At 49.8% G+C, this 13,459-nt stretch overlaps 1 protein-coding gene across 1 annotated transcript in view; it reads right to left on the bottom strand.

The window, feature by feature from the left end:
- Window positions 1–8,090: 8,090 nt before the first annotated feature.
- HECTD3 (HECT domain E3 ubiquitin protein ligase 3) overlaps window positions 8,091–13,459 on the bottom strand; it is an 11,420-nt gene continuing 6,051 nt past the window's right edge. The window contains exons 13-20 of the mRNA XM_044677107.1: window positions 11,702–11,821; window positions 10,776–10,865; window positions 10,453–10,659; window positions 10,129–10,258; window positions 9,847–9,921; window positions 9,389–9,470; window positions 8,845–8,916; window positions 8,091–8,378 (exon numbers count right to left, since the gene is read on the bottom strand). Of these exons, the coding sequence (XP_044533042.1) occupies window positions 8,294–8,378; window positions 8,845–8,916; window positions 9,389–9,470; window positions 9,847–9,921; window positions 10,129–10,258; window positions 10,453–10,659; window positions 10,776–10,865; window positions 11,702–11,821 (861 nt within the window). The 3' untranslated portion in view covers window positions 8,091–8,293. The remainder of the gene's footprint in view (window positions 8,379–8,844; window positions 8,917–9,388; window positions 9,471–9,846; window positions 9,922–10,128; window positions 10,259–10,452; window positions 10,660–10,775; window positions 10,866–11,701; window positions 11,822–13,459) is intronic.

The raw sequence follows: 13,459 nt of genomic DNA, 5'->3' as shown, positions 1-13,459 counted from the left end.
GCGCTTGCGCAGAGAGCGAAGCCCAAGCACATCAATCGTTGGGGGTGGGGCCAGGAGCGGAGACCAGACTAAATGAGCGCCGAGCAGCGCTACTGGAGGTATTCTACAAGTTGAGTACCTCGGAAGTTGCTGCGTCCTCCCACCCTAGGTTGTTGCCGAAACAGCCCTGCTGCTCAATAGTCCCAATCTCCCTCCCTCTTCTAGATTCTCCTGCCGCCCCCTACTCTTCCCACACTTAAGTCATGATGAGCTCTCTACCTCCAGACGCGGCCGCCCAAGCCTCAGCCCCTTCCTACCCAGGGAGAGTTGCTGTGACGATTAGCTCACTACCTCTAAGCAACTGCTGGGTCACACGTGCAACTCTGGGCGCCCCAAGGCTGCCGATCAGCACAGCCTCCCCGAGCAGGAGTCAGTGCAGCCCGGGGAGCCAACCTCTGATGGTCCAAAGGTGCCCCTGGATGTTGGAGTGGACATCAGGCCGGTTGATTCCCGGAAGAGGAGGAGGAAGAAACAAGTGGAAGAAGCACGGCTACTCCTTATAAAAGACCACTGTGAAAAGACCTTGGCCCCAGCCTTTGTTCCTTTTTGGAGCAGGAACCCCCTTTGAAATGTTTACCCCAGAGGCTAGGCATCTCAGTGGATTGAGAGCCAGGTCTGGAGATGGGAGATCCTGGGTTCAAATGTGACCTCAGACACTTCCTAGCTGTGTGACCCTGGGCAAGTCACTTAACCACCATTACCTATCCCTTATGACTCTTCTCCCTTGGAATCTATACCTAGTATTGGGCGAAAGATAAGGGAAGGGGGGGGGCGTAGAAAAAGACAATGAGAGAGAGAAAGAGATGGCTGCCACAGCCTGAGTCCTTCTCTGTTGTCCTCTAGCCTCCACTGAACACCCACTCTGTGCCCAGGCCTGAAGAAGCTCCTCTAGCCCTTAGCTGGTGGGGCATCCCCAGTTTCCCAAGCAGTCATACCCTCCCTTTGCAAAGCTCACCTAACAAGCCACAGACCACCTAAGCAACACAGTTAATAAGTGTGAGGGATCGTGTGGGCACTCTGTGGCTCTCCCAGGTGACATTCAGGCAGCTGTAAACAGCTCCATGCCAGCTGCTGTTCTGCATCTGCAAGCTGCTCAAGTGCAGGACATCACTTTACCAAGGAGTGACCAATTCGCCCACCACCTGGCAGCACCTGAGGAGGATGTTCCCTAAATGCCCAGCAGCATCTCACCAGGCTCAGGTTTTTTAGCACCTGACTGCTCAACCTCCTCCATCCCTGTTTACTGCTCTCTATGTGGCCAGTTCTACCCACCCTCCCCTGGGACTCTGACCATGCAAAGCTCTCCAGGCTCTGTCCCAGTTCTGCCTTTGCTACTCCCCAACTAGTCAAGAGTAGTAGTCAACAGGATGGCTATATCCAGAAACACATGCCTCTTTCTGCATTTACAGTCTACCACCTCTCTTGTCAAGGACTATGTTAGGGAGAAGCATACTTGGTCAGTCTTCTGGACCATCGACTGGCAGTTGAGTGGGTCAGAGTTTTGAAGTCTTTCAAAGCTGTTTTTCTCTGTGATGTATCCCTTCTAGCTCTGCTTACTTCTCTCTGTATCCATTTATACAAGTCCATCAGGTACCTCTGAGACCATCTTCAATATTTCTCATGGCAAAATAGTATCCCCATTTTACAATGAGGAGAAACTGAGGCACACAGGGACTTGCCCAGGGACACACAGCTAGGAAGTGCCTGAGGCCATATTTGAAATGTCATTTGTAATATTCGGAAAAATAACAGCTAAGTGGCTCTGTGAATTGAGTTCTGAGCCTGGAGTCAGGAGAACTCAGCTTCCCAAGTTTAAACCTGGCCTCAGGCACTTCCTAGCTGTGAAACCCTGGGCAAGTAATTTAATTATTTTTAGCTCAGCTGGCAAATGAGCTAGAGAAGGAAATGGCAAACTATTCCAGTACCTTTACCAAGAAAATCCCAAATAGGGTCACAGAGTCACTACATGACTGATAAATGACTGGGCAACAAGTCCCAAATTAGCTATTTAGCCCAAGATCACACAGGCAGCCTTTAGATACTTAAAGATAGCTCTCATGTCCCTTTTGTGTTCTTATCCTAGTTAAACATACCCATCTCCTTTGACCAGTTCTCGGAGGGCATGAACTCAAGGCCTTTTATCATCCTGGTTGCCCTCTGGAAGTTCTTCACTTTATTCCTCTCCTCTCCAAACTATGGTGCTCAGAACTGAATATATGTACTACAGATGTGGTCTCACCAGGGCAAAAGACATGGGGACTGTCACATACTATGCCTTATTTAATGTAGAGCAAGATCAAATTAGCTTTTTTTCTTCTTTTTTTTGGTAGCCCCAACACTGTTGATGAATATTGAATATATGGTCTTTTTGATTCCGAATTCTATATACTTCATCAACTATGGGACAATTTGAAAAGAAAAAAAAAAACAAAACACTGGAAATAGAGGTCTCTTGGCCTTTCTTGTGAAGTCTTTCTATTATTATTTTATGCCTTTTAAAATTTCAGACCTCCATTGAATGTCTAGCACTTCTATGATTTCCTGATTCTTTCCACTTAAACTTCAAAGAATTTCTTTAAATCCATATGTAACTCCTGTAGTTGTACATCACTGTAGAGATTTGAATTGACTAGACCATATTCCTCACTATTCTCTCCTCCCTACCCTAACTGGAGATTTAATCAGCCACATAACAATTAGCTGACTTTTTTTTTTTTTTTAGCCTTTCAGCAATATGTCTCTCAAGTCTAGGTGGTGCCATCTTCTCTCTCTCTCTCTCTCTCTTTTTTTTTTTTTTTTTTTTACCCTTGTACTTCGGTGTATTGTCTCATAGGTGGAAGATTGGTAAGGGTGGGCAATGGGGGTCAAGTGACTTGCCCAGGGTCACACAGCTAGGAAGTGGCTGAGGCCGGGCTTGAACCTAGGACCTCCTGTCTCTAGGCCTGACTCTCACTCCACTGAGCTACCCAGCTGCCCCCGCCATCTTCTCTTTATGGAATTTGTCATACAAAAAGTTAAGAATGCAACTCCAATAGCTCAGAGCCCCCAGTTAGGAAAATTTTTTACATTCATACAAAACTTTGTTTCTGTCCTAATTTAAATTTATGTTTATCTCATTAGCTTCTTTGTATTTCAGGCAAAAAAAAAGAATAAAAGAAGTGAGCAGTGTATGTTAGCATTTACAATGGTACTTTAAGGTTGGCAAAGTGCATTCGTTTTTTATATTAATCTTATTTGATCCTCACAACTTAAGAGGTAGACGCCCTCCTGAGGAATGCTAAATGTTTGGGATTTGGTTTTTTGTTTGTTTCCCAATGGTAGAGCAGGAAGACTTTGGCAGAGAAAAAGGGCCACCAAAAAAAAAAATCTAAGAAAGAAAAAATGGTCCTAGAAATATCCTTTTGGAACACATAAAAGAAAACAAGAGAAAAACCAGGAGGCCCAGATAAATTAAGCTCTCAGTGCCAGGGAGGCAGGACTCAAGACTACCTCTCTTACTTCTAACTCTACCCATCTTCACAACCCCTAACTGCCCCGTCTATGAAATGATAAAATGAGGAACCTGGTTTGTATTTGGAAGTTTTCTCCACGGTGCCATGGCTTTATTTTCAACATTATAGGCTGTGGGAAAGGCTCCCCCAAAGCCTTGGTGCCATGGGGCCCCTGGAGGTTCCCCTGCTGCCTTCAACCTCACTGGGACCTGAGCTGAGCCTGGCTTCTGCCAACATGAATATGAAACCCATTAGCCTTTCCAGCCAATTACTGAAATAACTCCATAGGTTTCTGTTTTAAAAAATTATTATTTCACATTCCTTATTCCCCTAGAGTGCTGGGAAAGGGGCCCTGCCTGCCAGGGTCCTCTATGGGAGCCAGAAAGTTCTCAAAAGCCCAAGAGTCCTTGGCTGTGGGCCTACCCTGTCAGCAGGGATCTGGTCATCCCAGTGCAATCCCCTTCTCCTCTTACTACCAGTTTGTTGAGACTAATCGATGGGAAGGGAATCATTGCTTTCATATTGTTGGACCAAAGATTTAAAAAAGGGAAGGAAAGAGCCCAAATTGGCCAAATGTCAGTCCTCAAATATTGGTGTTTTGTTAGTTTTGTTTCCAAGCCCAAGCCTAATGGGCTCATCACAAGTTTTAACATAGTTTCCTGATATTTGTTTAGTGTTTCCAAGAGAGTCTGTGTGTGTGGGAGAACCCTTCATTAATTGGGTATGTAAAATCTTCTGTAAACACATGTGAATTTGATGGTGGTGGTTTCCCCTGCTGTCATCAGAATGTCATCAGTTCTGTATTGAAGAGAATAACCTCGTGAACTCAGCAACTTTTCTGGGCTGTGAATTTGGAACATATGTCAGCTAGGCTGGAAGTCACCGCATGAGCCAGCCTCAGAGTTAAACAAAACCCTGGAGGTCATCTAGTCAGTTAGTCAACAAACTTTTAGCAGGCTCTCACTTCTTGCCAAGCACTACCTAGAGAAGATTAAAAAAAAAAAAAAAAAAAGGCAAAACCATAGACCCTGCCCTGAGGGAGCTCACATTCTAATATGGGGGTGGAGGAGAGGAAAAAGAAGCCCAGAGGAGGTCAGCCTGTGGCCCAAAGCCAGAGATCGTTTACAGAGGCTGTCCGAGTCTAAAACCAGAACCTTTTCCTCCATATACCTGTATTTTCACGCTGTAGCTTCCTAGACACTGGTGGCTCTGAATTGTCACCTAGAACTGTTAAGTGGTAATCATCCCATACAGCAATGTTAGCCAGGCCTCTATAAATAAAAATAATTTCATATTTCCAATGCCTTACTACTTACAAAATGATTATCTCATACGGTATCGGGTGTCCTGCATGTGACACACGAGGCCCAATAATAATGACATTGTAGTGCACATAGTACACATTAGTTCCTGAACTGCTTTCTGTAAGCATACGCGATGGAAGCACGTCACTGTATTAATTATCCAGCAAATCGGCATACTATCAAGCTGTCCAGCAGGTTGGAAGTAATTCCAATCTTGAGCCAGCGGTGAAGTAATGGCCACATCCTTTTTCTGTTGTATGACTGGGCTATCCCAAAATGCTGCAGTATCTCTTTGGGCCACAAGAGGATGCCCAGCTTATAGTTATCTAATTTATTCCCCCAACTCCATGGTCCAAAGCTTCAAGCAAGCTAACAGGGTTCATAATTTATCCAGGTGATGATGTGGAAAATGAATCACAATATCAATATTACATTTACAGATCTAGAGGAGTCCCTACCCTACATCTGGAATTTTGTCTTAAGTCCCCATAGCCATGGAACTCAGATATTCAACAAAATCTAGCCACAATTTATTAAATATAGCAAAAGTGGATGGAGAAAGATAAACACTCCTACAAGAAGATATCTCCCTCTAGCCATCTTCCGGAATCTCCTCAAAGATAGGAATTCACAGAGATCATAGATTTGGAGCTGAGGGGGACTTTGGAGGTCATCTAGTCCAACCTCTTCATTTTACAGATGAGGAAACTAAGGCCTAGAGAGATGACCAGGTAGTAAATGGTCCAGCCTAGATTTAAACCCAATATATCTAACTGCAAATCTGATGCATTTTCCATTTCATTTTGAGCCTACTTGCCCCCAAGGACTGATAGGAGAGGATGTGTCTCCCAACTGGGGGGAAGTTTTTGTACTTCTAATCTATTTCTTCTAAGTAGAACTTATTTTTTTCTTTTTGCAAAATTGGTCATATTTATATTGAGAGTTCCAATTAGTGGTATCAATCATATTGAGGAAATACTAACTGGCACTTGTTAGAGAAAACTGAAGGAAAACTGATGATTGATGTTGGCAGAAACACACCAGAATGGGGCTCAAGCCAATAGCATTAACAAGACATCCCACCACCTGTCCAGGGTACCCTAGGACCCTGAAGGGGAGATGATCCATCAGCATAAGTGGGAATTGGGAAAAGAAACCCCAGTTATAAAGACCATCAGAGTATTTTTTTAACCCTTACCATACCATCTTAAAATCATTGGTTCCAAGATAGAAACAGTAAGGGCTAGGCAATTGGGGTCAAGTGACTTGCCAAGGGTTTCGCAGCTAGGAAGTATCCACCTAGCAGCCCTGACCATCATAGAATTAAATATTAAGCTCCTCTTCTTAATCTGGGATCATGCTCAGAGTTATAACAGAAAACAGTATATACCTTTTGACCCACTATATACAGCAACAGAAATATTGTTTGAAGAATGACTTGTATATGTCCACCTCCAGGGAAAGAATTGATAAATAGAAAAAAGCTAGAGAGGGGAGGTCCTGGGTTCAAATCTGGCCTCAGACACTTCCTGGGCAAGTCACTCAACCCCCATTGCCTAGCCTTTACCACTCTTTTACCTTGGAACCAATACACAGTATTGATGTTAAGACAGAATGTGAAGATTAAAAAAAAAAAGTAAGACAGTTTTATATATACATATATCTTTTTGTCAAATGATGCCTTTTCTAATGCAGGCAGGGGAGGAAATTTTAATATAATTAATTTTAGAAAATGAAAACTCCTGCTTTTAAAAAGCTTATAATCTAATGGAAGACAACACAAATAATAGTGACATGGAGATCTTCAGAGATAAAACACAGAAGGAATAAATGTAAAGTCTTTCCCTTGAGACCAAACAATCAACATCACGAGTACAGGATGGGGTGAAGGGACGGTGAGACAGCTGTTAGCAGGGAAAAAATCTGGGGGATTATTTTTATGGATTAATTACAAACTCACTATGAGTCAGCAGAATGATGGGGCGACCAAGGACACCCAGGAGAGCTTGGGCTGCATGCAGAGAGACAGAGCTCCAGGAAATAAGGAGTGAAGGGATCATCTCTCTTCTTACCCTGTCCTAGTCAGACCATACACATCTGGAGTCTACTCAGTACTAGGTTTAGGAAGGACATGGAAAACCTGGAGATTATCCAGGGGAGGGCAACCAGGATGGCTGATGCACCTAACTCACATCCTCTGAGAACATCCAGGGTCCTTTCTTTTCTACCACTGCCGTGGCTCAATGAGTACTGAAGGACAAAAGGGAAGGTGACTTGGGAGAGAGGATGGACCATCTGCCCAACCTTCACCCCAACACGTGCTCTCAGGAAAGAATACAAAATCCACCTGTGTGAGCAGTCTCTTAAGGCAGGGTCTTAACCTGGGCTCTAAGAGTTTGGTTTTTGTTTTAGTTTTAATATTTGTTAGCTGTATCTGATTATAATCAGTCTCCTTTGTAATCCCTGGTATTTTATATAGTGCATTTAAGAATATTCTTCCAAAGGGGATTCACAGGCTTTGCCAAAGGGGTCGTGACATAAGGAAGGTTAAGAACCTCTGACTTAAAGGGAAACCCATCTGGGCCCCCAGGAAAGAGCCTGTACTGGCAAAGCTTCTCCAGTACCCACTCCAGCAGTTAGAGTTAGGGTGATACCCAGTGGGAGAGCTCCCAGCTCCAAAGCGGGGTTCACACCTCTTTCTGCCCTCCACCTCCCCACCCAAGAAAAACTCACCAAGAAGGGATGGAGGCCCAGAGGGAGGTAATGACTGTCCCTCTTAGAGGAATCTCCTAAGGACATACCTTGGGAGGGAGGCTCACAGGCTCCAGGGGCAGCAAGTGGTGGGGATGGAACTTGAACCCAGGTAGCATCAGATTGCAGACCCTGGCCCTGACCAAGCTACCTCAGGAAAGTACCGGGGGGGCAGCTGGGTAGCTCAGTGGATTGAGAGTCAGGCCTAGAGACGGGAGGTCCTAGGATCAAATCCGGCCTCAGACACTTCCCTGCTGTGTGACCCTGGGCAAGTCACTTGACCCCCATTGCCCACCCTTACCACTCTTCCACCTATAAGTCAATACACAGAAGTTAAGGGTTTAAAATAAAAAAAAAAATTAAAAAAAAAAAAAGGAAAGTACCAGGCCTTGACTCCCTGGCCTGGGGATTTCTAAGCACTCAGAGGCACTCAAGACCAGGCAAATCAGAGGCTGGCTGGACCCTTATACCAGCCAGGACACAAGAAACTGCAGATGGCCCAAGAGAGGGGTGAAGTGGTTTATTAGGGTAGGGACTGCCTTCCATCCCCTCTTGAGGCAGCCCGACCTCAGAAGGATGCAGAGGGCATCGGCCCCCCAGCAGAGGCACAGTAGAGAAGGCACTCACTGCTGTCCCGAGACACTCCGACATCCAGCGTCCAGTGCCAACCTGCCTGGGGTCCCCAGGAGCGCTGCCAGGCCAGGGAGCTCACTCTTCCCAGGGGCTCATGTCTGTGTCGATGGCTACACAGTTGTAGGCAGCATACCTCAACTTCTCCTCACACACCTTGGCACTGTGTAGGGAGAGACAGAGAGAGCAGGATCAGTGCCTGGAGGCCACAGGGGTAGCCTGCTTCCCAGCCTCGAACCCCACTGATAAGCACAGAGGCAGACGTGATGGGAAAGCCAGCTCTCAGCGTTACAAGGGATCCCGGGTCTATCGAGACCAGCTCAGGGTCTCCTTGCAGCTTCCTTCTAGGAAGCCTCCTCTGCAACAGCCAGCCTCCTACTTGTGAAACTCTACAACAAGGGGAGCTCATTACCCACCAAGGCAGTCTGCTCCACTTTAGGACAGCTGATTATTACAAAATTATTTTTCCTGATATCTAACTTAAATGTCTATCTCTACACCTTCCCACCCACTTCTGCCAGTCCTGTCCTCAGTGGTCAAGCAGAAGAAGGCTGAGCCCTCCTCCATGATCCAGCCCCTGAAACAGCCAGAGGGAGGTCTCTGTGCAAAGAGAAGAAGTGACCACTCACCTGACATAATGGGGCAGGAAGAGGGTGCTCGAACAGGTGGAAGACTCTGGCAGGGCATCAGTCGTTTCTGAGCTGGGGTGGAGGGAAGCCAAGAGGTCAGGAGTATAAATATCTAAATTCCCCTCTTACAGGAGCCAGAGACTCCCTGAACCCTCTGAGCTGCCCACAGTCCGTGGCCCACAGCATCCTCCGCCAGGACAGGGAAGTTCACATCCAGGTGAGGGGAGGCCCCTTCCCTGTCTACCTTCTACCTTCTACCTGTGGGTGCTGCCCCCGGAGACCTCCCCCTTGTGTCAGCCCTAGAATCACAATGGCGGGCACAAGATTGGGAGTTGGAGGACCCCGGCGGCCTTCAAGCCCACCCCACTCCTAACAGAAAAGAGGAACCAGGGCCCAGGGAGGGGTCACCCAGGCAGGGCCGGCCAGGCCCCCGACTCCTCACTCAATCACGCTGATTTGCCACCGAATCTCGGGCAGGACCGTGGAACATTCCCCACAAGTCTCCTCTTTCTCCAGGCAGCCGAGACCCGGGCACCCCCCTTACCCCAGCTTGTCCGGGTAGATGTAGATTCGGGCGGGCAGGCGACTCCGGCCGGTGACAAAGCGGAGAAAGCGGCTCCGGTCCTCTAAGGGAGGAGGACGCGTCAGACATCACTTGCAGCCCTCCAGTGATCAGGAATTCACTACCCACCATTTGGGCACAAGAGCTAAGCTATACGGATACTTCTTAGGGGTGGTTAGGAGGCTCAGCGGATAGAGGGCCAGGCCTGGAGACGGGGGATCCCGAGTTCAAATCTGGTCTCAGACACTTCCTAGCTGGATGGTCCTGGGCAAGTCACTTAACCCCCACTGCCTAGCCCTGACTGCTCTTCTGCCCTGGAACCAACAGCCAGTACTGATGCCAAGACAGAAGGGAGATTAACTTTATGTTTTAAGGTGCATCTTGTCCCAGGCTCTGTCCCCCCGACCTCGTCTTCCTGGGCTCAGCCCACGCGTGCTCACCATTTGTGAAGTTGTTGAGGGCCTCCCAGAAATACTGCACGCGGGTGTCCGATGGCTCAAAGTCCTCAAACCGGGCTACGGCAGAGACAGAACGAGATAGAAGGAAACGGGAAACACGGGAAGAAGGAAGGAGTCTGAGCTGCAGTGAGGATTTCCATCCAAAAGCATCCCTACAGACCGGCTGATTGCCATCCCTGCACCCAACCGACACATGAAGAAACTGAGGCCCAGAGAGGAAAGGCGCTGCGATCCCGCCCCGTGATGTCCCAGGCCACGACTCACTCAGCTTACGGAGGGCGTCCACCGTGACTTCGGGGTCCCCACACACCTTCTTCTCCAACTCCTGCCAGGTCAGCAGGTCTAACACCGCTTGGGGCACCACCTTCAGGAGCCCCGTCTGCATGGCAGCCACCTGGGGAGGAGGGGAGCACGGGGACCTCAGGGATGGGGGTCCCCACCTAGGCTGGGGGCCAGAAGAGCCATGTGGGAAGCTTAGCTCTGCCCCAGCCCACCTCGCTGGGCCCCCCTCTGGGCCCGGCTGCCCTCTGGCGGAGGACACAGAGGGGGGGGTCATGCCCTATTCCGCGCCCCCCCTCCCGTTTCCACCTGCTCCTTGCTCTCCTCCAGCCTGGCCTTCTGCACCAGCTGGATGAAGCGTCCGCGGTCCTCATAACGCACGGCCGTGGCTGCCCCGCCGGGCAAGAGCTCCACCATGCGCTGGTCACTGAGCACCGTGGTGTACGTCAGCTCCTGCCCAAACTTGAATTCAAACGTCTCCTTGTCCATCACCTCCATCACCTCCAAGAGCTTCACCTGGCCCCAGGAAGAGGGAGGGGGCGGCCGTTAGACCCCAGGGGCTCGGCGGGCTCACCACCTGCCGAAACAGCCCCTCCGCCGTGGGACAGCCGACGTCGCTGTCGGTCACTCACCAGCACAGAGTCCACAGCGGAGAAATCTTTGCTCCAGCTCACCTCCTCCCCCGACAGCTGCTTCCACACGAAGCCGGGCAGCGCCAGCACCTGCCGAGGCAAAAGCCACGCCGTGCCCACACCGGTTATGGCAGCGGCAGCAGCAGAAGGCCGAGGGTCACAGAGACCAAGTGATGCGCCCAGAGTCACAGACAGTAAGCATGAGAGCCAGGATTTGAACCCGACTCCAAAACGTCTCACTGTGTGGGAGGCCAATAAGAGAAATGGTCTCAAATAGATAAAAATCTGAGACTCCTCTTTTGACCCCTTTGATGATCCACACCTTTTCTTATTAGAAAGAAATATAGTCTTATTGGAAAGCTTCAAGTCCTTAGCAAGCCAACAGTCAAGAGGTTAACATTCGCCCCCTGGGTCAGGAATGCAGCTGCTGGGTTTCAAAAAAGTAGTTTGAGACAGTCAAGGCCAAAAAATTCAGGGACTTCCCGACCCAGCAAAATATTCCCAGACTTTACTGATGATGAGGCAGCTACCACCCAACCTCGTACTCTTGTCTTCACCTTGAAGTTTCTGAGGTTTCTGTGTGTTGTCTAGACTAATTGCAATGTCTGCGAAGCTGTAAAACTCTGTACTTTTGGGGTAAAAGGGAACTTTAATTTCATATATGATAAACTTGTGACTCAATGGCACTTCAGAGAAGCAGCTATGAGCTAACAGAAAGATCGTCTCCCATTACTTTCTTATCAACTAAGCCGTCCTTATATCAGATTATCTGGAGATGATAGATTTCAACATTCACTGTACCACCCGAGATGACCCACCAGGCTCCCCCCAACCCACTCTCCGTGTCTTAGCTAGGGCCTAGCCTTCCCTCCCTCTCTTGGGCCGCCCTGGCCAAGAGCAGCTGCCTCTCAGTGCCAGCCACTCACCAAGAACTCTTTGCCCCGCAGGGCAGCCCCCATCAGCTGCCCGATCCATTCGTACTTGGCGAACTCTCGGCAGGAGGGGTTGGGGACGTACATGTCCCGGGCCTCGCCGGTACCGTTGCCCTGGCGGGGGAGGAGGGAACTTTCAGGCTGCCGGACCCCAGAGGTTTGGGAGGGAGAGCAGGAGGACTGAGGGACCGATGCCCCTGGAGGTAGGGGGTGGGAATGGGGCCATGCAACGGGGGCTGGCTTGGGCCGTCTCACTCTCTCAGGGGTTCTCCACCCAACTTGGCCCCATTCCAGGAAGTTTCCCCAGAGCGTCATTCAGGAGGGGTCTTTGCAGGTCCTCTCTGGGGCCGTCTACACCTCCCTGAGGTGACTGCTACAGTCTGGACCTTTGCAAACCAACCATGATGGTCCCCCGGCCCCAACATGGGCCTCTCCTCCCTTGTGCTTCTGCTCTCAACCCTCAGAACCCCCCCAGGGTTCCTCTGGCTCCCTCTGCCCACCCAGCCCTGGGCCCCCTGCTCCTTACAGCCCATGCCAACACCCCTGCCTGCAGGGCTCCCCAGAACTGAGACCACTGAGCCCCTGTGTCCTAACCAAGGACCTCCCACTGCCTCTACCCTTGACCACTAGCCACTTCCACCTGGCATGCAGGAGATGCTCAATAAATGTTTACTGACTATAAACTTCGAGCGCTTTCCCAGCTCTTCAGTCACCTGCCTGTCCGGGGCTCCCCAGCCTGCCAGACCTCCCTAGCCCTCCGTCCTGCCACATTTCCTCCTCTGAGAGCTCCCAACAAAGCCTGCCCCATCTTCCCCCTTCCTTTTTTCTGCTGAGACACACTGCCGTCCCCCCAGGGTCCAGGGCTAGACTCCAGGCCTGGCATCCTTGTGCCTCCAAGTGACCAGCTCCATCATTCCTCCTCCTCCTCCAAAAAGGACCTCAACAAACTTCACCTTCTGTCTTAGAATCAATACTAAGTATCGGTTCCAAGGCAGAAGGGCCATAAGGCTGGGCCATGGGGATTAAGTGACTTGCTCAGGGTCACCCGGCTAGGAAGTGTCTGAGGCCAGATTGGAACGCAGGACCTCCCATCTCCAGGCTTGGAGCTCTACCCACTGCACCACCCTGCTGACCCTCCATCATTCCTTCTTGCAGAGGGAATCTCAGACTTCTGCCACCATGTTCAGAGTCTGGGCTCCAGCCTCCCCTTCTGAAAGCCTCAGGGCTGCCCCTGAGCTGCTCCCGCGTTGCAGAGACGCCTCCCATCTCTCTGACTCTACAAGGCTGCACATCCATCAGCATCTCCGCTTTCCAGGCAGCCCTGTCAAGCCCGGGGTGGCCAAGGGGCCCGTCCCAGGACACGCTGCTAGCAGATACCCCGACTCAAAGTAACCACGACAACAGCAATAACAAAGCAACTGAGAGTTAGCATTTACCTGGCACCTGCTGGGGGCCAGGCACTGGGCTCAGCGCTTTACGATCATGACCTCATTTGTTCTTAACAGCCCTGAGAGGCAGGTTCTAGTGTTCGTCCCCTTTTACAGTTGAGGAAACTGAGGCAAAGGGCTACATGACTTGCCCAGAATCACAAAGCTACTAAGTACATGAGGTGGGACTGTAGACTTCCTGGGCAAGGGAGCGGCACAGCGGCTGGAGCGCCAAGCCCGCGTCTGGAAGACTCTTCTTCCTGAGTTCAAATCCAGCCTCAGACACTTCCTAGCTGTGCTACCCCGGGGGGGGGGGAGGGGGGGG

The sequence above is a fragment of the Gracilinanus agilis genome, chromosome 4 (genome assembly GCF_016433145.1).
Source record: "Gracilinanus agilis isolate LMUSP501 chromosome 4, AgileGrace, whole genome shotgun sequence".
In the NCBI taxonomy this organism is placed as follows: Eukaryota; Metazoa; Chordata; class Mammalia; order Didelphimorphia; family Didelphidae; genus Gracilinanus; species Gracilinanus agilis.
This window is presented reverse-complemented; position numbering and strand designations above follow the sequence as displayed.